The 22,709-nt window shown below is 53.7% G+C and overlaps 4 protein-coding genes across 4 annotated transcripts; 1 reads left to right on the plus strand and 3 right to left on the minus strand.

Moving 5' to 3' along the window:
- Positions 1-964: 964 nt before the first annotated feature.
- HER10_EVM0011114 (WD domain-containing protein) lies at positions 965-3,984 on the plus strand. The gene is made up of 3 exons (XM_035483140.1): positions 965-1,928; positions 1,995-2,160; positions 2,229-3,984. The coding sequence occupies exons 1-3, from the start codon at positions 1,891-1,893 to the stop codon at positions 3,405-3,407; spliced, it is 1,383 nt and encodes a 460-aa protein (XP_035334392.1). The 5' UTR covers positions 965-1,890; the 3' UTR covers positions 3,408-3,984.
- A 229-nt stretch (positions 3,985-4,213) lies between these two features.
- On the minus strand, positions 4,214-4,829 carry HER10_EVM0001206 (LITAF-like zinc finger domain-containing protein; the record flags this gene model as incomplete). Its single annotated transcript, XM_035470961.1, has 2 exons — positions 4,214-4,288; positions 4,347-4,829. The coding sequence occupies 2 exons, from the start codon at positions 4,827-4,829 to the stop codon at positions 4,214-4,216; spliced, it is 558 nt and encodes a 185-aa protein (XP_035333704.1).
- A 1,840-nt stretch (positions 4,830-6,669) lies between these two features.
- Positions 6,670-17,314, minus strand: HER10_EVM0004632 (cytochrome b5-like Heme/Steroid binding domain-containing protein; the record flags this gene model as incomplete). The annotated part of the gene is made up of 4 exons (XM_035474268.1): positions 14,902-17,314; positions 10,867-11,624; positions 8,353-10,810; positions 6,670-6,700 (listed from the first exon to the last, which is right to left on the minus strand). The coding sequence occupies exons 1-4, from the start codon at positions 17,274-17,276 to the stop codon at positions 6,670-6,672; spliced, it is 5,622 nt and encodes a 1,873-aa protein (XP_035333938.1). The 5' UTR covers positions 17,277-17,314.
- A 465-nt stretch (positions 17,315-17,779) lies between these two features.
- HER10_EVM0012606 (NAD dependent epimerase/dehydratase) lies at positions 17,780-19,394 on the minus strand. The gene is made up of 5 exons (XM_035481999.1): positions 18,914-19,394; positions 18,662-18,839; positions 18,427-18,599; positions 18,274-18,373; positions 17,780-18,209 (listed from the first exon to the last, which is right to left on the minus strand). Exons 1-5 carry the CDS (start codon positions 19,175-19,177, stop codon positions 17,911-17,913), a joined length of 1,014 nt encoding a protein of 337 aa, XP_035334488.1. The 5' UTR covers positions 19,178-19,394; the 3' UTR covers positions 17,780-17,910.
- Between the last annotated feature and the right edge of the window lie 3,315 nt (positions 19,395-22,709).

A 22,709-nucleotide genomic window follows, 5' to 3' on the forward strand; every position in this document is an offset into this window, starting at 1 on the left:
TGCCAGTTGGTGGTGGGCGCCTGCATTGGGTGCTGTTTTCTCCCTGTTCCTGGCCTGACGTGTTTGTGTGTGGGGGGAAACACAGCAGCTGGGCGCGCATCGGGCAATTGGGCATGAATATGATTGGGTCGCTGGTCTCCCGGGTCAACACAGATCACATGATGACTTTCAATTCTCTACCAGTCGATAAGATTTGATAGCATGCATGGCGGGGCATTGGCTGTTCACCTTTCTTCACCCATCTTCACCTTGGCCTCACCTTGGGCTTACCTTGTGTGCTTGTTCCCTCTGAGCCTTAGTCATGAATGCCAGGGCCAGCTATTCAATCAAATTGCTTTCTTTTCCTCCTCTCTGCTTCCCGGCCCCAGCACCCAAGATGCGCTTGCTCAATTTGCGCATTAATGACTGTTGTAAGCCACTCTAACATATCCACTCATTTAAAGACGGCAAATCATGGCATGAATCAGGCCTTTCCATCCTGAGGCTTAGTGAAGTAGTTTGACCCCATCGGTGCTAACGCTGCAATTGTCTTCTCTCTGAAGAAATAAACGAACAAATTGGCTGGTTGGCTGGCACATCGTCAACTGCGACAACTGCCTTACCTCAAAAAGTGGCTGCACCACATATTGATGCTGAAGAATCTCAGGCCAATCAAAGCTCTGTCTATTGCCATAGAAACGATCCAGCACTGTGATGTCATTGGGGGAAAGAGGGACGTACAGTACATCTTCAGCCCTCCACAGCGTGCCAGCTGGCAAGCCTGAAGCCCGGCTGAGAGATTTGATGCTAGGGTACCTTAGGCTGGCCGAATACCAGCCACACCGTCGTCTCCATCTCCAAAGCTCCCATTCTGCGCTGCACCAGCCACACTTCATCCCACCCCACCAAACAGGGTTGACCTCTTTTCTCCCATCTTTTCCCTCTGCCAGTGCCACACGCATTGAACACTCGTCGTCGTCCAAGAAGTTTCCCCAGGGTCCCATACTCCGTACGGATACAGCCTACAAAATATCTGGGACTCGCATATCGGAGGGCCCCCCGCCAGTGCCGTACGCACCGCCTCTTCTCCCACCAACTCTTCAGGGAGTTCCCTACGCAGCCAACGCAGCCCGAAGCACATGAAACATTTCGCCTTTCCGGCTCCTGCCCACCTTCAAGCGTCATCTTTTGGCCGAGCCTCGCACTTGCACCCCTCGCCTCGTCTCGCCTCGCATTCTTGGACATATTGTCTCCCCTCCAAAAAGTCACTGCTTTCTAGAAATACCCACGTACTCTGCAAGAGACGATTCGATTCAATCCTGCAATCTGCTGTTATAACGCACAAAGATATGCTGCCCAACGCCTGGGAGCCCAACCCCTGACTGAAAACACCCGCTGAAGGAAAGACACACACACAGAGAGGAACTATCCACCCTTGCACAGCCAAAGAATATCGAGAGCTTGGACACCAACAACACCGACACCGCCTTTACAACTCCGCGAATATCTGCCACTTGGCCCTGGTCCCCGCCAATTCGACCTTGACCTGCCTGACCTCTGCATCCTGCCGTCGCTGCAATAAAATATCCGACTAACGAGGCTACCAATTCCTGTCCTCCCCGACCGCCTCCGAATTTCCATCAGCCTCGTCTTTCCTTCCGGCCAGCTTCTGCCACCTCCGATTGCACGTGGCGCGCCCATCGCGGTTGCTGCGATACCACCACCACCACCACCACCGACAGACGGAGCCCCGAGCACCGCCTTGCAGACGCACCTCGATAACAAACCACCAAATCACACATCTTTCGTTTCCATCTGCTCGTGTGTGCCATCTTGTGCCACCAGTGCCTCTCAACTTTGTAATTACTTGCAAGCAATCCGTTACTTACCTAGCTTCCACCGTCTGCCAGGATGAGCCAAATCCTCACCCCTCGGCAAGCAGAGGAGCTGTAGGTTCCCCTCCTCTTCGCCCAAAGAGTGGCCGTGGACACGACATACTGACCAGCCGGTGGCAGGCACAAGGCCATTATCGCGTATCTCTCCTCGAGCAACCTCCCTAATGCCGCAAATGCCCTCAGAGAAGAATTGCAGATTGGCGACTCTTTCGATGCTGCCACTTCGAAGAAATATGAGGGATTGCTGGAGAAGAAATGGACCAGTGTAGTGCGACTGCAGAAAAAGGTTCGTTTCATCCCCTGTGGCCTTGAACGATTGCTTCCAGCGTCGCTGACCAACATTGTTCTCTCTAGATCATGGAACTCGAGTCTCGAAGTGCTTCTCTGCAATCAGAACTCGACAATGCGACACCGACCTCACTATCTCGACGAAATCAGGACCCTACTAGCTGGCTGCCACGTTCCCCCGCCCGACACACCCTGCAATCCCACCGCGACCCTATTACCTGCGTAGCATTTCACCCCGTGTTTTCGTCGCTTGCCTCTGGCTCGGAAGACTATACTATTAAGATCTGGGACTGGGAGCTGGGCGAACTCGAGAGGACGATCAAGGGACATACAAAGGCCGTTTTGGATGTTGATTTTGGAGGGCCCCGCGGTGCGACGCTGCTTGCCTCATGCTCGAGTGATTTGACCATCAAGCTATGGGACCCCTCAGATGAGTACAAGAATATTCGGACGTTGCCTGGCCACGACCACAGCGTCAGTGCGGTTCGGTTCATTCCTTCGGGGGCCGCAGGTGCCACGGGAAATCTTCTCGTGTCGGCGAGTCGTGATAAGACACTGCGAATCTGGGATGTATCAACGGGCTACTGCGTCAAGACACTGCGCGGGCATGCGGATTGGGTACGAGACGTCTGTCCATCGCCGGATGGACGCTACCTCTTGTCAACAGGGAACGATCAGACGGGCCGCCTCTGGGACATCAGTGCCTCAAACCCCGAAGTCAAGTTAATGCTGGTCGGCCACGAGCACGTTGTGGAATGCTGCACGCTCGCACCGCCGACGGCGTACAGTCACTTGGCCTCATTAGCCGGTCTGAAGAAGGCTCCGCCTGCAACGAACACGGCCGAGTTCATGGCAACGGGCAGCCGTGACAAGGCAATCAGGTTATGGGATGCTCGTGGAAACTGCATCAAGACTCTGCTGGGACACGACAATTGGGTACGCGCGCTCGTTTTCCACCCCGGCGGCAAGTACTTGCTCAGTGTGTCTGATGACAAGACTTTGCGATGCTGGGATCTGGCGCAAGAGGGGAAGTGCGTCAAGGTTCTCGACGACGTTCACGGCCACTTTGTTTCCTGTCTGCGCTGGGCCCCTGGCATTGCACGGGAGGCGGCCACCAACGGCGATGGTGCCAATGGCGCCAACGGAACACCGAGCAAAGCGGCGGCAAAGCCTCAGGACGTCTCAATACGCTGCGTCATCGCAACGGGAAGTGTCGACCTGAACGTGCGCATATTCGCCAACTAAACAGCACCCTCACTTTGAGGACGTTTCACGACAGAAGACATATGGCATATGGGGCAGATGACAACACAAGATAACGTCGCGATGAGCCGAGGGCGACTCCCCCCGCGGTGTTTACATCGCGTGTACACAGGATGCCGAGTCGCCAACTTGAGTAATCGCGACGGGAGCAAATACAGGATCATGGCGTAACGATTCACACGAGAAGCATGGGCAAACCGGAGGCAGGCGTCAAAAGGGGTCAAAAGTACGGCGTACGATCTGACGATTACGTGATGCCTTCGCTGATGATATAGATTTTAGGGGAGCTTGTACATGATCGAATAGATACCCGCAACATGTCCTCGCTGGGCTTTCAATTTGGTTCTCGCCTCGTATGAGGACTGATGTTTGATATGATGTTGGACGGGAAACTGCAAGAGAGTGAATGATTCCAGTACAGAAATGCGTGGAAATAAGCTCCGTCAACGATATCTCGGCTGTGGTCATACGCTCGCAGCCCAGCTCTAGAGGTAGAGTGTATAAAACGGCAAAACTGTAGCGCCAGCAAGTGGAAACCTTTGAATGAAATAGAATGCAGCCGCTTCAAGCGCGAACTCGTGTTCTTAAAAGAAAAAAACTAGAATGGGTATCCTCTACGCCTCGCATAATCAAACTGGTTCGACCCCAACTATACTGCTCCAACCCATCCACCTCAGTCTCGGTCAAGTTCTCCGCCGGCTTTCGTAGCCCTACCACCGCCCCTGACTGGATTTGTTGTAAGCTCCTATCCTGCCCGGCCCCACTGGATTGCCGCCTTTCCTAGACGCCTAGGCATTATAAGCCTGGTGCCAATGGACTTCAGTCCTACCGCTGCGGTGATACGTCGCCAACGGAATTCCACACTGCGCTTTGTTAGTCCCTGCTTCTCTTAATGACTTTGTTGTAGAGGAATAAACCTACCTTGGAACACTTATGTCTCGCATCCTTCAACGAAGAGAAGAGGTAGGGAATACACCCCAAACAGCTCACAAAGCACACCAGCGCAGCGAGAGCGTGCGTGAAGCCGCCAGAGGAGTACTCCACCGCCGTGACGCCGCGGGCGTGACACTCGGGACACTCGACGGGCGCCGGGTGGGGGCCGAGGGAAGGCAGCGGGGTGCCGTAGGGCTGGAAGTTTTGGGGCCCACCGTTTTGGAGGGGGTAGCTTTGCGGGGGGACGTAGCCTCCGTAGTTCTGGGGAGGGGGCGGGCTGTGAGGGGATGGGCCGCCGTATTTTGGCATCGAGGTGCCGGTGGGTTGGGCGTTGAGGTGTTGGTGTTGGTGTTGGTGTTGTTGGTATTCTGGGGGCGGGCCGGAGGTCGTGTAGTTGTCTGACGGGTTCGGGTCCGGTGTTGGGATGTTGGCTGGGGCCGGGGTGGCGGGGTTGTGGGTTGGTTTGTCCATTTTTTCTGCTTGCTTCGAGATTTGTGGTTTGTGTCGTGGTGGTGAGGGAGAGTAGGCGGAGCGAGGTTAGGTTGAAGAAAGGGAGGGACGTGGAAAGGGGAACAAAAGTCAACCTGGAAGTGGAAGAAATGAGAAGCAGGTGAATGAGAGGCAGGTGACGAGGCAAAAGCATTCGGGCTGTGGTGACTTATATCCAAACTCTACGATGGGTGGCACTGCCTTCCTCACTCTTCCTACGCGCACTCCGCCCAATGACACGAATAGAAAAGTAAATGGGTAAGGGATGGTGCCGTAATAACCTTGTTTCTCTGTTGCCTGTCTCTGCTACTGTGTACACTCACACCGGCGTACCCGGGCACCGCCGCCGCTTGCTTCCTTCGCTTGTCTACTCCATTCTCCGCTGGAAGATCAGATGGGAAGGGTAGAGGGGAAGGGAGGCAAAAAGGCGTGGATGTGCATGTGCTTGTGTGCATGCGAGCGAGCTGCACCAGACGCAGGCACCGCGCAGCCCTGTTTGGATGTTCAGATGGGATGGGAACAGTGACAGTGACACCCCGACACTTACACACGTCCACTCACTCACGGAACACAACCGGGCCTGGGTGGATTTTTGCAACTACATGTCCCTGTTGCAATTGTTACGAATGGCGAGACCGAAGAACTCCTCCAGCCTTCTTTGGCACGAAATGGAAACAGAGGGAGTGATTGAAAGTGGGCTCTGCAGAAGCTGTAGAAGAGCAGAGAACACAGAGAGGACCGGGCAGTCGGGGGGGTATGGACGCCGTCGGCCGGGGGTGGTCCTTGTCTGGCAATCATGCTGAGACGGGGACGGGCACGATGGACGGGCGATGCTGCGGCCTGCCAGCGTGGTAGAAATGCGAGACGAGACGGGTGCGTGCCAAGCGGGTGATATCATATTGGCCATTTGGTCTGATGTTCGATGTTGGCCTCTGGTCGGTGGTCCAGGACTTGAGGCCAAGTGTGCTGGCTAGCAGACGGACTGAGAGAAAGACACTGGCAGGACTGGCAGGCGAGGGAGCTTTGGATGTGGCGATGTCATACTCGCCCGGGTTCCTTTCGTTCCTTGGTAGGTTGACTGGAGATGATTGGAGCCAAGTGTGTGATGTGCAGTTCGCCGGCCTGGGCGCGGGACTGGGTGCCCCAAGTATCCTTGTACCTTTATTACCTAATTGGGCACGTGGTGGTGTGGAGTGCAGGACTCAGCCACACTCCGGTGCGTCAGCCACGTTTGCACTCGCCACACTTGGGACGATCTTTGGGCCCGTCGAGGCCTTCTCCTGCATTTTTATGTTCCTTCATACATTGCCTGTGGCTTGATTGTTGTCATTGACTTTGGGTCGAGAGCCATGCATTATCCCAATTCTTCCACTAGTCAAATTGTTTCATTACAGAGTTGTTGCGACCAGACTTTGGCTGTTGCAAGCTGAGGTAGAGGCCAGTTGGTTGTTGGCTCATGCTGACCTTAGTGCAGGTCGTCGATGCTTAGTTGTAAGAACTCCTTCGATCCTCATCCTAGAAAGGACTAGAGGATGACTTGTGGCATTGGGCGGCCTCAGAGTACATGAGAGATGAAGATGGCTTACCTGAGGTAGTCATACACTTTGCAGCCAGTAACTTATACTACAATGAAGCAATAAACAGGTTGAATTTGGACTTTTGAAGAGCCGCACTCCCACTTCTCTTGATATGTTTCCAACATTGAGATGAACACAATCAGTCCCGCAGACGGCAGAATGTCCCTCAGAAAGTTACAACAGCCGAACTGCATAGACCACGCTCATCACCGTTGGTACATGAGACGTCTGGATATGTGCTATAGCTACGGCGTGCAAGAGAATCTCTGTACAGTCCTCAAGACAAATCAAACAGTCGTTTCCATCTTCGTTGGTCATCATGAAAGTTACAATTAATCAATTTGATAACATGCTACATATCACGTCTGCGCTACTAAACTCCTTTTCAGATCGCTCACTGCATACCCATCTCCCCCAAGACCACCCAAGTCTAAAACGTCGGCGCAACCCTCGTCGGCTCCTGGTTCGCCACCAACTCCCTCAACTTAAATGACCTCAGCGTGCTCGTCGACCGGTTCCGTGGGTTATGCGCCGAAGCAGCCGTTTGCGCAGACATGCGCGCCACCCGGCCCTTCTCGTCCAGCGACAAGGCCGGCGACGCGGGCGACGACCCCGCGACGCTCCTCGACTTCAGATTAAGCCTGCTGACCATCGACTGAATCGCCGTGTTGGGGTCCAGCGGCGGCGTCGCGATAGGTGTAGGCGGGTAGTGGTGAGGCATGCCGCCGTGCCCGTGGTGCGCCATCATCATCGGTATCGCACCATGCTGCCCGTGGTGACCGTACTGGTGATGCGAGAGCGACGAGCCGGACCGCGAGCCCTCTGAGCTGTTTGTGCCGCGCCGATTAAGCGTGATGCGGTTCATCGACTCCTCCGCTAACGACGGCGTACGTGAGCGAGCGAAGCCCTGGATATGCAGCGCGTTTGTAGCAGGGAGACGGCCCCGTGTAGGCGAGCGGCTCGAACCGCGGCTCGAAGGCGGCGTCGTGACCCCGTTGGCGTGGAACTGCGGCTGATTGGCCGCGACCATTTGCTCAAAGGTCATGTTGAGGGGCATCGGGGGCATTTTGCTCAGGCGGCGGATGGCGCGCATGTTCTTGTCGATGAAGGTGGACATGCGGTTTAGGGCGTTGCTGTTCTGGTGGGATTCGAAGGCCGTGGCGCCGTTGAGGGGTGCTTCTGTACGCACGCGATGTCGCTCGTTGAGATGCATTGTCTGCTGCTGCTGCTGTTGCAGCGGCGGGCTAGGTATATGAGGCGCGTTGCGGATTGTTTGCTGGATCTGCGAGAGGACGTTGTCGAATACCACCGTATCGCCCGCGGCCGCGGAGGACTTGTAGGACGGCGCGCCCCCGATGACGGTGCTCTGGGTGAGGATGAAGAAGGACCCATCGCGGACGCGGCGCTTGACGAGGTCCCAGCGGGTGCGGGCCGGGTTGCGCTCGAGTTCAGGGTGGTAGATGGAGCACTGTGCCAGCTTGGAATAAAAGACCTCGAGGCGCTTGGCCATGCGCTCGAGGGTCTGCATGAGGAATTGGCAGAGGACGGTGACTCGCTGGGACTGGGAGGAGGACTCGAGGTTCATGACCGTGTCGAAGGCGTCCATGCCGTGGCAGGCTTCCTCGCGGATGTCCTCGAGGAGCTCAATGTCGAGCTGGACCGACTTGTTGGCGTAGTCCATGATGCCGCGCTCCATGAGGCGGGCTGGTTCGCTGTCGCAGATGAATTGGCCGATGCGCGAGACTTCCTTGGAGGTTGTCACGGCGTCGGTGGAGGTTTTGGCCCTGGCGATGATGCCGAGGATGTCGGGGAGTTTGGTATCGGATCCGACGGAGGCGGCGTTGGCCATCGTGAAGGAGAGTTTGAGGACGATCTCTTGGAATTTGGGTCCGAAGAGGGCCGAAAAGCCTCCTTGGAGGAGGCGAGACTGGTATTGGTAGAAGATGCGCACACCCAGCATGTTGATGAGGCTGCCCTGGAACCAGAGCTTCGACGAGCCGAGGATGTCGTCCATTTCGAATTGCTGAGAGACGAGTGTCTCGACGGTCGTTCGTAGGTAGGCCGACCACATATCGTACAGACCACTGATCTCCTCGCAGTCGTGGTACTCGGGCTTGGGGGTCAGATGGCCGATGAAGTACTTTGTGAGTAGGCTGGCCACCTCCGGGTTGTTCGTGTGCGCCAAATTGTCGAAGGATTTCGTGCAGTCCACGCCTGCATTCGACCTCATAATCAGAGTGCCTCCCGGGTGCATAGGGGAGAAATCCGTAACGTCATACACACTGCCGTGAACGGCAATCCACATTCTTCCTCCAGGTCTATGTCCTGTATGGACGGACAGCTGTGAGAGTGGAATCGTTGGTCGATTACAGGGGAGCGGCTTCGGAGTCATAAAGACGTCCAACATGATCCGCCGCTCGGCAAAGGCGGTGTTGATGATTAGATCCGTAGACTCCATGGTCGCCGTCCGGTGGTTATAAATGGCCTTGCGCAGCCCGCTCATAACGGAGTCAAAGACATCAACGGAGCCGCAGATGTACAGATACCCTCCGAGGCCGCCCTGCTTCTTGGACATGACCAAGTCACACACGCTAGCTCCCTGCTCTGCGATGAGCGAGTCGATGTATCGTGGCTCAGTACGGCGCTCGATGAGGTCTCTCATGATGGGGTCATACGCAAGACCGCGGCTATCACGGGAAAACGCGAGATGGACTTCCATGAGCCCCGCATTGACGTATTGACGGAGCTCATCCTCGTAGCAAAACTTTTCCCGGTTCTGGACACCCAGGAAAAGCATATTCTTTCCAACTGAGCGGCCAGCACGAGCCTGCCAGAAGCTCCTAAAAGGGGCAATGCCACTGCCACCGGCGAAGAATGCGCAGGGGGCGGCGCCATCAAGAGGCAGCTGGAAGGCGATGGGTCTGGAGATACCGACGAGCAGTTCGTCTTCGTCGGCGATGAAGTCATCTGGTGAGCCTACGGGTGGGTTGAGGTAGCCACTGCTCACGCCCGATCGTGAGATATCAGACTTTCCGGCAAACGTGGCGCAGAGCTTATACTCTGCCCGTGAGATTGTGAGGTCGACAGTGCTTGGGAGTAGCTCCTCGGGGTAATTGGATATGGAGTAGGTGCGCGGGATCTCGACCGAAATGAGGTCGCTAAGCCACGCCACGTCATTGGACAGGTCGAATGCCTGGTCCCAAATGTGCGTCGGTGTGTCCATGACAGCGGCTTGTAGAAGGTCACCCAGTGAGCCACGGACCGGCCACTCCTCAGTCGCCAATACCTGGAGCACGGTGTTCGACGAGGCTCTCAGCATGGCGTGGATCTTGAGGACGAGATCCTGGGTCAGCGGGGCCAGGTGACCTCGGCGGAGGATATCCTTGACCATGAGTTTCCTTGTCTTTGTGGAGGTGCTCGCAACGCCGTGATTAGAGACCGTCTCCAAGTGCTCAGCAAATCGAGACCACTTGCGGTCGAGAAGAACAGGGTTCTCAAGCATCGTGTCCAAACCGAGCGCCGCAGCTACCTTGGCACATTCCTCCCAGCTGTTAAGGGGCATGATTGCGAGTCTGTCGCCCGGCTGGAACGTGATGCCGGTGTTATGGAGATCAAGTGTGACCATGGAGATTGACCGATCATGGTCCGAGTCGACAAAAGATCGAGAGAGTATCCGCGACTTGTACCGACACTCCTCAAAGGTTCCGCGCATCTCATGGGGTTCGACGGGAATGTTCCCACGGTAAGGCTCCAGGCGTTCCTTCATGGCATCCGAGAATTGGCGGTGCACCTCCTCCCACGGTCTTCCCGAATCATCAGAGGCGCCAGAGGCACCGTTTGTTTCCGTCCGGCCAGTCTTGGAGGCGACTTCGAGGATACCAAACACCTTATACCTATGTGTGCCCATAAAACCTCGCTCACCCGTGTACGCCTCGATGATTCCATCCAGGACGCCCATGAGTCGTGGATCTCCAGACTCTCTGACGTACTCCGGAATCCGATAGTGGTACTCGACAGAGGCGATGAAAGCTCGCAAGTTAGACGGTAGCCACGCGCGCAGGTGCAAACCCTCGTTGCCGAGGAACGAATCGTACTTCTTGCGGCCAAGGAAGGCGTCCATGAGAAGGTACGGCGGAAACTGAAGACCGGAAGCGGCAGGGCACCTCTTGGACAGTGGCGCGGAGAACTTGCCCCATCGCACCCACTCGGCCGCCGAGACGTAGTTGTCGCCCGAGTTGGGGTTGGTTGAGATGGAGTGGAAGGCGTTCGGCATCCTCTCGAGGATTTCCTTGAGTCTGATCATCTCCCTCAACAGGCCCTCGTTGTTTCGGTTCATGACGTGCTCTTGGCAAGCGGCTATGGCATCTGGGCCGTGTTGGAAGGATGCTGCACACATATCAGGTTAGTGTCTTGGGAATTATTGTGATGGTATTTGGACTTACCCGAAGTGTCGGCACAGCCCTTCAAAAACGCAATCTCGGTACGCTCTCCAAACATGGGCCACCGGAGATCGGTATTGTCGAAGCGGCCAACATACGGGTAGACGGAAGTCGGATCGCGCACTTTGATGTTGTAGGACGCTTGGTCGAAGAAGGTCAGATGGGGAATAGCCCGTCCCATGCGTCGTGAGACCTGCCAATATGGTAGTCCGATGGTTCTCGGGATTCCTACAAGTTCCGGTCCGAGGTCGTCGCTCATTTCGACGCGAGGCTTGGTAGAGATCGAGTTGATGCTGACACCGTCGTATCCATCATTCTTGTCTTCGTATCGGTAAATAGAACACAACATGCCCAGAGCCACGATAGCAGCCCATAGGGCTTGATCCGGGACATATTCCTCGGTTCCTTCGACGAGGGGAAGAGCAGCGACCGACTCTCTAACGCGCCCTCGTGAGACACAACCGGGCATCCTCTCGCATAGATCGGACCAGACGCGTCCAGGGCAGTTGGCGAGGGCTCCGGCAGCTTCGTTTGAGTCGGGTGCGTTGAAGCCATACTCGGCGCTGAGGTATCCGTCCTTCCATCCACTTTGAGATCCTACCCCTTCGGCTCGAAGAATGACTTGTCGAGCTGGTGCGCCCAAGGCAACGGCTAAGAGGTCTCTGTCATCGGCAACGAGAGTGTCGACGTTCTTCACTTGGGCGATGTGGTCCGCCGATGGGATGTCCGAGTAGACAATTTCGTTGATGGCCTTTCTCTCCCTTTATCTTGTAAGTAGCCTGTCCGTAACATCCTAAGGAGGAGGTCTCACCTGGCACGTAGCCACTCATCAACATCTACTCCTCGTGGTATCTGGTATGGTCAGCTATGATAGATATTCATGACCGAGACAACAACTTACATCAAAAGCAGCATGGAGATCTCCTTGCTGAGTATATCCTGAGAAGGAACAACCTCGCGGTCCAACCCGTCGATTCGCTGTTTGGCCATGTGCACCTGCGGGACATCTTCCACCACCCATGGATCCAGACACGGGACACGATCGCTCAGACATGATTATTAGAATAGAACACCAGGGACCTGCCTCTGGACTACAGAACCAGATTAGAATAGCAAAGCCTCCTGGGCAAAAAAGAAGGTAAAGTGCCGTCAAGGCAGGACGAAGAGAAAAAGACAGACGAAAGGTGAGCAAAGCAAGCAAACTCCCACGAGACGTCAGCCCTAGAAGACTCGAGATCATCCCTCAACACCAAACGAGTCGACGGACGGGAAGTCATCGATATGTACCCCCTAGACAGCTTGTCAGATGTCCCAAAGGCAGGTTGACCTGGCCGGGGTAAGTCGAGCTAGTGCCAACTTGGCGGGACTGGGCCCAAACACGATCCATGTTGCGTGGAATGGCACCGGTAGGAGTAGACCAATACAGCCTCACGCTAGTGAAATAACCGTATTTTTGAGACGGGGATGGGGTGAGGAGTTCTCGGTCGGGAATGAAGGCCGCTCCTGGCCGGTCTCAAGACGCGGGAGACCATGTGGTCACCGAGACAAGGGGGATGATGACAAGTGCCGTGCGATCTGGGGGATGGCAGGATTGGACAGCTAGCAGCGCCACAGAATAGAGACGTGAAGCTGAAGCTTGAGGAGCAAGTTCAAGTGGAGAGAAGACACAGAGAGAGGCGCCAATGAAGCTATTCGGGGGCTAGTCTGAACCCCGGCCAGCCCCTGTTTTGAGAGACGATGAGACGATGCCAAGTGCCGCACAACGTTGTAGGGCCCGTGCTAGTGGAGCCTCACCGATGGTCTGAACTACAGATGACAGGTCCGTGGCGTTTGTGGGAGACGTGCCTAAGGTGATCATAATGATGCTCGAGTATCATCGATGCATGCTGGACTCAGGTGGTGAGTAGCATCGTTGAGCAATGTCTTGCTTCGCCATGCTACTTGCCCGTCTGGCTAGCGCCTTGTCCTTTTGCCAAGAGCTAGATGCACCTAATAGTCCTAATCAGGTCTTGTTCGCCGGCCGCTGAGCTCAGCGGGGAATAGTGATGAACATAATTGTATCTCAAAGCCATACTGAAGTTGTAGACCCAGTGCCATTGATGGCTCAACTGGTGATGGCCGCGTGCATGCTTGCCGCCGTGTCTTACCTTGGCTCTCTGCGCTATTGGGGGCCAGAGCTATACTCTGTACTCTTCCTGGTTTGGGGGCTTGATCGTCTGGTACGGAAACTTTTGCGGGACATCATCACGTCGGATCATGGAACTATGATCATTAGTTATTCACTCGTCGCTCGGCCTTGGGTAGTGAGTTGATGCACGCAAACCCCGAAGGATTGCTTGGTCGAGGACTGGAGGTATACCTCGTGCCATGATCCATCGACTTTGGCGTTCGTTTCTCTCATAACTATCCTCCGCGTTTCCGAAGTTGTCTGTCGAGCCGGACTTCGAGATTGTCAATAGACCCCCAAGGATGCGGGAGTAAACACCCAAATAGGCTCATGCCGCTGTTAAAAGTCTTGTCTTGCGGGTCTCGTGGAACCATATTGACCCGGAGTAGCGCGTTGCCGGGCGGAGCGAGATCTGGCAAGGACTCTACGGGCAAGCCATCGCATGTTCAGGACGGTGAAAAGGGGCAGTGCCTGTCCGATGTCGCCGTCAACTGAACATTGATTGAAGAGAATTCCCAGAATCCCAGTGGCTTGTGCTACGGTAGTGTAGACTGGGGCTCATCCGAAGACAGTCGGTCTGGGTCAGAGCCAGGCTGGGTAGAGCGCCCCCCAGGTTTCACGGCTGTCGATGTTTCGAAATGGTGACGTGGGCTCGAAGAGAGGAGGATGAGGACTCGGGTCTTGGGAGAGGGAGAAGAAAAGTGACCAGGGTCGAAGACGTGGTAGCCTTTAGGTAGGGGTGGTAGGGGTGATGGAGGGATGAGGCTCCCACTTCCCGAACCTTGATTGCTTTTAGCTCTTTGGCTTTTCTTCAGCTCCTCCTTTTCTGATGAACGGGTGGCATTTACATAATCAGAGATGATTGGCCCCCAAGATCGCCATGTCCAGGGGTTCTCGTCTCAAACCGACTTCAGAAATAGGCGCTCATCTCATCACCATCTTGGTCGGATCGGATATCCTGCGTGAACTGACACTGACCATAATCAGCAAGTGACGGCCTTTAGAAGCTTCCATCTTCCCTCTTGAGCTCTGTTGACGGCCGTCACAAAAGCTTACGCTCTTCCTCGATGACATGCCATACTACCTCGAGGACTAATCGCGCTGAAGCATCGCTCAAAAGCCAAGGTTCTCCCTCTCATCACCATTGACACCTCTGGGCGTTTCTGCCACGTTCACTGACGATCAAGCTCGCGTGTCACACCGCCAAGGAAACGCCCCAACTTCAAGTGCCGCAGGAAACTACCCTATAGACCGCCAAGTCCAGCCATCACATCTCAAGGAAGCCATCAAACGGTTTGTCTTTCTCTACTCAACGACGATTGCCTAGCGGATGAACCTTCATCATGAGCTTGGCTCGTGCTTGACTGGTGCTTGGCTGCAACGACACCCGTGTCCCACGTCTATGCTCCCTTGCTTATCCTGTTTCTCTAAAAGCTTGGCCTCGAGTCTGCCTGTTCATTTTAGCTAATAGTAACGTCAAATGTGATCGTGACCCCAGTCATTGGATATGTAGCGAGGGGTCACTTGCGGGAGAAATGTCCGGACGAGTCCAGTGGATCAAGCTTAGATGGCATGTGTCATGTCAACTGCATCCGTGCGAAACGCGATCGAAGAATTGTTAATGGTTTCGAGATCAAGCTCTCTTGCATGGTCACAATAACACAGGTTCAATCCAAATCGATGGTCTAACTACCTCGTAAGATGGACACTTCCATTTGCGGCACTGGATGCATTGAGGCCATAACATTTCGTCACACGGCCGACTGCAATCAAGTTGGAAAGGGGACTAATGGACATTGCAAAGGATGCCTTCTATGTGATGATCCTAAAGCTTGCGCTGCTGCGACTACGATGCCAGCGTAATGTTCTACAATGCCTTCTCAATGGTGCCCATGCCCTTGTTGAACTCTGCTTGAACGGACTTCAAGTTCTTCACAGAGTCGGGCAAGACGTCGTCCCTCCACCACTCATACCATGCCATGATCTCCTCGAAATTGACATCTTCCAGACCAAGCCACTCACTCAACTTCTCATGCCACAGGGGGAACATCTCTGTAACAATGACCTCGCCTAGCACCTTCGGCGTCAAGATATCAGACCACTCGAGAACGCCCGTGAGCATAGGCAGGTATGGCTCTTGGTCGCTCGGGTCTACTCTGAAGTTCTTGCGCAGGTATCGTCCCATAGCAGGCAACACATGGCCCATGATCAAGGAGCGCCATTGGTCACCGAGCACATCACGCCACTGTTCCAGGCCAGGGATCACGCCGCGGTCGAACTCCCAAACGTCAATGAGCTGTCTGTACTTCCTCCGTACTTCGGCCACCAGTCCGGTACCCTTGGGCTCCAGGTGATACGAGGGCAGGTACTGAAGCCAGGGGAAAAGCCACAGATGAGGTAATTTATGGCTTTGTCGCTTCTTCTTGGGGTTCCATTCCGCTACGGCTGTTTCCAACTTGCGGACGACGGCATCGAGGAACTGGGCGCGAACAAAGGGAGGCAGCAGTTCTGCCCACGCCTCCAACACAGCCAGTAGCGGTGCGGGGTTGAAAACATCCCAATCCCGGATGGCAGACATGGCTCTTGTGTACCACAATTTGTACATCATGGTTTCGTATGGTGTTGTCGCTTTTTGATGTTGGCGGTATAGGTCGTTGCTGTTCAGGCTAGTGGATTCCCACTTGTCCAAGGCTTTGTTGCCCTCGCCAGGCTTCATCAGTAAATTTCCAAGACCCTTGAGCTCAGTAGCAAACCGCGTAGGCTCCTCCAGTAGGTTCCAGTCGGGGTCGCGGAAGAAGGGGTAGATGGCAGCCACCGCGAGGTCCGAGATTTCGTCCGTCGCTGGTCCGATATTCTGAACAGCCTTCTCCAGACAGCGAATGACGTCCTCCCATTCCGTAGCCAACGGAAGTTCGTTTGTGACAATGTTGGAAAACAGTTGCAGTCTTCCCAAGTCTGAGGCGAGCTCCGCCATTTCCTGTTCTCTTTCGCGCAGTTCCAGATCTACCCAAGTCTTCCGCTCTTCCAGGTTTCTCCACTCCTCCGAGAAGGCTGCTAGGTCGGCATGGGCTCGCTTAACCAGCTTCCGCGCAGCCACCAGCTCGGGAGATTCAACAACTGCGGCAGAAGTCGGCGTCAAGAGTCCAGAAGCAGTCGTCAGAAGCTTGTTCCCGGGTCCCGTCATATCTAGAATAGGCGCAAATGCCTCTGGGATGTGGAGTCCCGGGGCAGACTTCTTGATCTCTTCCGCCGTCATGTACTTGGGTTTCTGTCGTTTGGGGGTGCTGACGCTGCTGCTGCCGCCTGCGCTTGCAACCTTCTTCTTCCTTTCTCGCTTTCTCTTCCTCTCCTCTTCCTCGGAATCTATCACTTCCTCGCCTCGTAATTTTGCTTGTCGTTTCTCCTCCTTCCTCTCGTGCTCTGATTTTTCTTTGACTGCACCTAGACCAACACCCTGTGGTCTGAGGTGAGCTTCGATAATGACGCTTCGACCTTGTCCTTCTTTTCCGAGACCCGTTCCTTCTTGGTAACCCATCTTGGCCATCATCCGCGCACCGAACGATTTCGGGTTCGGCTTTCCTTTCGCTCCCTTTGCGCCAAATGCGCTTGGGCGGGCCATCTTTGGCATCGAAGGGGTGTCCTGGAGGTCGGGGTTCAGGACCGGCACGTTCGCAGACGATGGGACGAAGCCGCGGCCGAGGATATTCTTGCCGTCGAATTTTGTCTTTGCGAAAGATCGTGCTGGGGCGCCAGTTGCCTTCGCGTCCTCGTCACTCTCGTTATCGTTCTGTGCGGGCTGAAATCCTAGGCCACCGCGGGCTCCACCAAATCCAAGACCAACCCCTCCGACATCATCCTCGTCGTCTTCATCGTCATCGGCATTGGAGTCGTCCGAGTACTCCTTCGTATTGGTGTCTTTCGCGTCGTCATCGTTATCTTCGTCGAGAGTAGTAGTGCCGGTAGAAACAAAGTTCATGCCCTTGCTGCGAAGTGTCTTTTTCTTCCATCGCTTCCCAGGACCGTCATCTTCACTATCTGAGGCAAAGATTCCGAGCGCGGCGCTTTCCTTGGTGTTGCCGACGCGACGGCGCTTTCGTGGGTTCAAGTCGCTGTAATCATCGGCTTGCGACGGGTCTGTGACGGGGGCTAGGTAATCGTCTTCTTCCTCGTCCTCTGATTCTGAAGAGTAGTGAGCAGCCGCCTTCTTCGTCAGACGAGAAGGGTCGAAAGTTGGAAAGCTGGCCATGCTGTTAGCCAGGCTCAAAGCGGCGCAGAAAGGTGTTCGTACGTGCAAGACGGCGCGTTACTACTTTTTTGGGGGAAATGCATCATTCAAGGCACCGACTCCGAGCTTCAGGCGGGTCCCTTCTTTATCTTATCTGCACGTGACCTATGATACCTTGCCTTACACTCTCAATCAAACATCACCAACTCATAATACCAATTACTTCACCTATCCCCGAAAATAAGTCAAGGGAAAATATCCTTAGCAATGAATTTCATCTTCGACGTTCCCTTTACATTGTGGTTCAACTACAATTTCGGAGCGGTTTCATTTTCAATGCACAATATCTACGGAGGTTTGATTTGATCTTAACCCAAGGTACAATCCGACACCAGTCTTCAACCCTCGAAACGTAGGAGACAACCTACGGAGCTAAAACCATAAGTAGGCATATCCCCAACTCTCCGGGTCTTTCAAGTATCATTAAAACCAAGCGAACGTATGTGGAACGATATGTTCAAATTCGTGAACATGGTGATTTCTCGGTCTATCTAAATCTTCCCATTATCTTTCTACCTGGTCCTCTCTGCTGAACCCGAGCAAAGGCCACTTAAGAAAACGTTTACTACTCGTCCCTCATCGTAACTCTGAAAGCCTACAAGTCACGGATACCCGCAGCCAAACTCTCCTTCAACGGAGTCCAGCCCTGACCAAAGTACTCCTGCAGCAACTTCTCAGCCTTGGCCGCTGGGGGAAGCTCGCTGATATCGCGTCCCTCGTCCGCCTGCTTCTCCGGGATCAGCTTGTTGTCCGGTCTCAGCTCGCGGAAGACGTCAATGAAATCGGATGCGTTGACGGGGTGTGCTGAGGCCCAGATCCTCTGAGACTTGACAGGTTCAGCGAGCAGGGCGATGGCGTGGAGACGCGCGACGTCGATTACGTCAACGTACCACTCTGCCAAAGTCGTTAGTCTGGCGTACATGAAGATGTGACGGATGGAAGGCGAGGTGAGACTTACGGGGCATAAAGGCGTTGAGCATGCCGCCTTGTCCCTTGAGCAGATCCCGAGCGAAGCCCATGGTTGAGCCACCGATGTTGGGGTGGAGGATCTCTCCCGTCTAAGAACCGCGTTAGCGTTGTCCATCGCAGTAATTTTAAACATGATACTCACATTAAAGTTGGGCAGGATGGTGTTGAACGAGTATCCAGGCTTGTTCTCCTCAATCCACTTCCACGCAGCCCTCTCGCCCTCGGCCTTGGAAGCAGAGTAAATCGCGCCGGGCTTGATCTCCTTGGGCGTGTTCGGGTCCCACGCTGCCTTGATAGCAAAATCGTTCCAGGTACCTGAGGGAAAATCAGTCAGCATCACGGGAGAATGGATTTCAGTTCTCATGGGCACAGCGTACTTTCGTCAATGTGCATCTCCTTGTTGGGTTGAGGAATGACGGCGGCAAAAGCAGACGATGTGAGGACGAAACGCTTGATGCTCGAGTGCTTTGCCGCGGCGGAGAGGGCCGTCTCAGTCGCCTTTACGACCCAGGGGATGACGGCTTTAGGGTCATCACTCATTGAAATGTCGGACGCCTACTCCGCGTGGATCAGCCGCTGGTTTCCTTACTCTCTGATTCATCTCTCAGACCCTCTCAATAATCACTTACCACGTGTGCAACACCAGATACACCAGCCATGGCCTTGCCAAGAGCCTCCTCGTCCTCGAGATTGGGAACGAGGACTAATTCAAAGGCATCCTTGTCATATTTGCGGTGGAAGAACTCGCTGAGCCAGGGCTTCTCTGATCGAACTGTGCCGCGCACTCGGTAGCCGAGTCCGAGGAGGACGTTGATCGTGTGAGATCCGATGTATCCATTGGCTCCGGTGACGAGGATGAGCGAGCCCTTGGGAAGTGCGGTGAACCCAGACATGATGTTCAGCTACAATCGAGAATGGGGGTCGATAGCAGATAGGGTAGGTTCAAGAGATATCTAGACAGATGTATATGCTTAAGATGCCTTGAGGTTGAATTGACCAAAGGACTGTGCACATATATATTCATCTCATGTTGTAAACACCGACGGGTTTAAATCCCATGCAGGCGGTGGGCCGTGGAGAACGGCAGGCGGTCCATTACTAACATCTCACAGATTCCACTAGAAGTGGATTTGCTTAGAAGACAAACGACCCCTCCCTCGAAGCGGTGGTCTAAAATGCAACCAAAGACGCAGATGTGGACGCCAAATCGACGCTTGGATAATGACGTATGCATGACCACCCTGTCTAAAGCTCCTGGTCTGCGGTAGCCTAAGCCTTTTGTTGTCGGTTTCATCGTTCCCAGGTAAAGGTAGCGGTCGCATTTGCATCGAGCGAAAGCGAGGGAGCCTATCCCCCACGGATTTGCAATATCTCTTGGCGTTAGACTAGATAAAGTTGATGGTTGGGGTGGTTGGGTGGCTGTCTGAAGGTTGAGTGTTGGTTTGTGGCTTATGAATCGTGCATGCAGCTCGCAGCATGTTTCCTAAATTGGCTACGGTGCTGACATGTAGTCGAATGGTTTGAAATCCAACAGGTGAGACCAAGTGAAGGCATCAAGATGAACAGCTTAATAATGCAGGATCGCCGTGGCCTTTAGTTCGCAAGAGAGACTCTCGAAGGGTTCGTGAGCAGCCTTACGTGCTGATCAAGAACCCACAGGATGAAACGGTTGGACTTTTGAGAGTTAAGTAAATGCTCCAAGAGGAAAGCTCACCTCGAGTGACATCCCACAAGCTGCTAAATAGTGAATTGATGAGCTAGCAGACGCTACGCAGTGGTTCCCGCGCACTTACGACCCTCTTTGCTTTTAGAACTCATGTGACGCGAAATGTCACTGGTTAGCTTGTGAAGTAATTATCAGCCGCAGTGTTGGCATTTCAACATTGAGTTCTACGAGAAGCACTTGTAGACTACGGCTTGCTCGAGCAGCTTGACCGTACCGAAGTTACATGTATCAATCCGTCCAATTACAATTTCGTCTCGGTGCTTACTTCAAAGCTGGAAGCTGAAAGCTTATACAAGCCGTCCAAGCACGACTGTTGCTATTAGTAGTCCTTAAAACTTGATCGTATGAAAAATTTGATCAATGGATTCAACATAAGTCTGCAAGGTATGTCTTTAGAGCTGGAGGCTCTGGTTCAAATTGGCAGAGAGACAGCCAGACTACCAGTAAGACATGTTTCTTGCAAATAATATGACTGACATATATCCGCTGTCTACCCTGTAGTACCTATGTTGCACTTTGCATGGCTTCAGCTTGACCTGTATAATATACAGTTCTTTGCACTACTGACTTGGAGTAGACGTGAAGCATAGTTTCTCCGATACTTGAGCCTTTTACTTAATATTGCTTGTCCGTGATAGAAGGGACCTTCCTCCCCTGACCAGAAATAGAATAGGCAACCAGCTACTAGGCTGAATTTCCGTCATTCGTCAAAAGGTTTCCGAACCCAGGATATCCTATGCGCAGCCTGAGTGTTCTGCATTGAACAGGCATCCATACTGTCTAGTTGCTTTATGATGCTGGGAACCCCATTGAGTGTTGAAGGACGTTAGTATATTGACCTCTAGATTTCTCTAATGTTGTATTTTTGCATTTTCAATCAAACTTGTTGTGATAACTTGAAATGGTGATTATATGGATTATGAAGGAATGATACGTGATTTGTTATTACGTTACGTGCTGTGGCGATGTATTGACGCTGAGCTATTCAGCACTCGATGGAATACTGCTATGTATTGTTTGCTGGCTCACAGGAAGTGAGGATGACCATGCATAGCTATGGCCATGAAGCTATGCAGTTATTCTCAAGGTCACTATCAAGATCCTCCAGTTGCCAGAGACCGGGGATGGATCTGTGCTCTGCGAAACTCGATCGCATCTGTAACAATCTCACGTGCTCCAGTTGAGGAAACGGCAACGACACTCCCACGGCTAGAAGAACGGGTCGCTTGGACCACCTACGTTGGGGAATGCCAGGTGCTTGGGGAAGTTTGGGGGGAGCATCGGCTGACAACGTGGGAAGGATTCTGCAGGGAGGGCTGGCAACGTGGCAGGCCGGGGGTTGCAGAAGAATGATGCCCGGCGGGCTGAAGTTTGAAAGGTCCAGCCCTTTTTGTAGGTATGCTGGTCTCGATTGATGATACATTCCGTCCTGAGCATTCTGGAGTGATGCGGGAGAGCGAGAAGGCTTGATCCCGTTGGGTCTACTTGTAAGAAGTTGATGTAGATGGGATGCGAGCATAGTCGCATTCTTGGTTGTGTGTATTGGGGTATGAAAAGAGCTCACATGCTATCTGGGTAACTCAAAGGTACACATGACAGAATGGACGGAATCGTACAGGAGGGATGAGCAGACATGAGATGAACAAGGCCATCCCCTGACTGTCGATGAAATCTGCACAGGCCGTGAAGCGAGCCAAAGAAATAACGACAAATTCCTTTTTTCTTCATCCCTATATCCCCCTTTTCTCATAAGAAAACAATTGGGATCTGATGTGCTAGGAGCAAAAGTAAGGTGGATAAGATATGTCGCTGTTAGTAGACTCGTACCCGGTACAAATAGCCAGATCCACGTTCAAGAAGTGTAGCGGGGCAGCAGTGCAAATTTCGCAACCGAGGACCCTCCGAGAAGTACCTAACAGGAGAATGAGGGGCACAAGACTTGGCCTGCTATCAGCAACTACTGTACTACGTAAACAAATTGGCGTCTGGGGCAGATCCCATCTCATGGAAGCAGGCAGTTCCTTATCGGAGATCATCTTGAGTCTTACACTAAAGGACTAGGTAGGAACTCTAGGTGTGTTTCGGCTCGATTCGATTCAACAAAAACCCTGGCCTAGCACACAGAAACCCAACACACGCAGAAACGAAACAAGAGAGAAGAGGAGTGTCTCTACTTCGTACGCAGTAGGTATATTCGAGGGTATGAGGGCAAGGAGGGGCTGTCGAATCACCAATTGAGTCACACTGTGACACAATCACATTCACACATGCACATATGCATCTCATGCTCCAGTTTTCCCCCTCATACTTCAGCCAGGCTGAGCCCGTACGGATACGGAGCAGAGGGCAATGGAGGGGCATCGCAGGCCTGGCCTGGACGTCGACGATCCGCGAATAGACAGAGTTGCGGGTAATGGGAGGACCCTTGCCTTGCCCTCACGGCTCCTCTCCACTGTCCACGTCCTTGGGCTGGATTAGGCGAAAATCCAATTCCACTGTGGGCAAAGCACGCAAGAATGGAACGGAGTTGGTGGAAGGCCACAATTCGAGATGGCACTCGTGGTCCTGTAGGGCTGGGCGTTGTCGAGGACCTCGGTGATGTTGGACAGTCTCTCTTGCCCATGCTGCTGCCTCGGAGGTTTCTTTGGGAGCACCGAGGACAGTCTGACTATTTTGTTGCTTTTATCGCTGATATCTGC

This window comes from Colletotrichum scovillei, assembly GCF_011075155.1.
Source record: "Colletotrichum scovillei strain TJNH1 chromosome Unknown Contig00005, whole genome shotgun sequence".
Taxonomy (NCBI): Eukaryota; Fungi; Ascomycota; class Sordariomycetes; order Glomerellales; family Glomerellaceae; genus Colletotrichum; species Colletotrichum scovillei.

What these genes read in the sequence shown, in the direction of transcription:
- HER10_EVM0011114 (XM_035483140.1), top strand. Translation starts at nt 1,891, where the DNA reads ATGAGCCAAATCCTCACCCCTCGGCAAGCAGAGGAGCT. An exon ending in CCTCGGCAAGCAGAGGAGCT is followed by an intron (nt 1,929 to 1,994) that starts GTAGGTTCCCCT and finishes AGCCGGTGGCAG; the next exon opens with GCACAAGGCCATTATCGCGT. An exon ending in TAGTGCGACTGCAGAAAAAG is followed by an intron (nt 2,161 to 2,228) that starts GTTCGTTTCATC and finishes TGTTCTCTCTAG; the next exon opens with ATCATGGAACTCGAGTCTCG.
- HER10_EVM0012606 (XM_035481999.1), bottom strand. Translation starts at nt 19,177, where the DNA reads ATGTCTGGGTTCACCGCACTTCCCAAGGGCTCGCTCATCCTCGTCACC. An exon ending in TATCTGGTGTTGCACACGTG is followed by an intron (nt 18,840 to 18,913) that starts GTAAGTGATTAT and finishes CACGCGGAGTAG; the next exon opens with GCGTCCGACATTTCAATGAG. An exon ending in GGAGATGCACATTGACGAAA is followed by an intron (nt 18,600 to 18,661) that starts GTACGCTGTGCC and finishes ATTTTCCCTCAG; the next exon opens with GTACCTGGAACGATTTTGCT.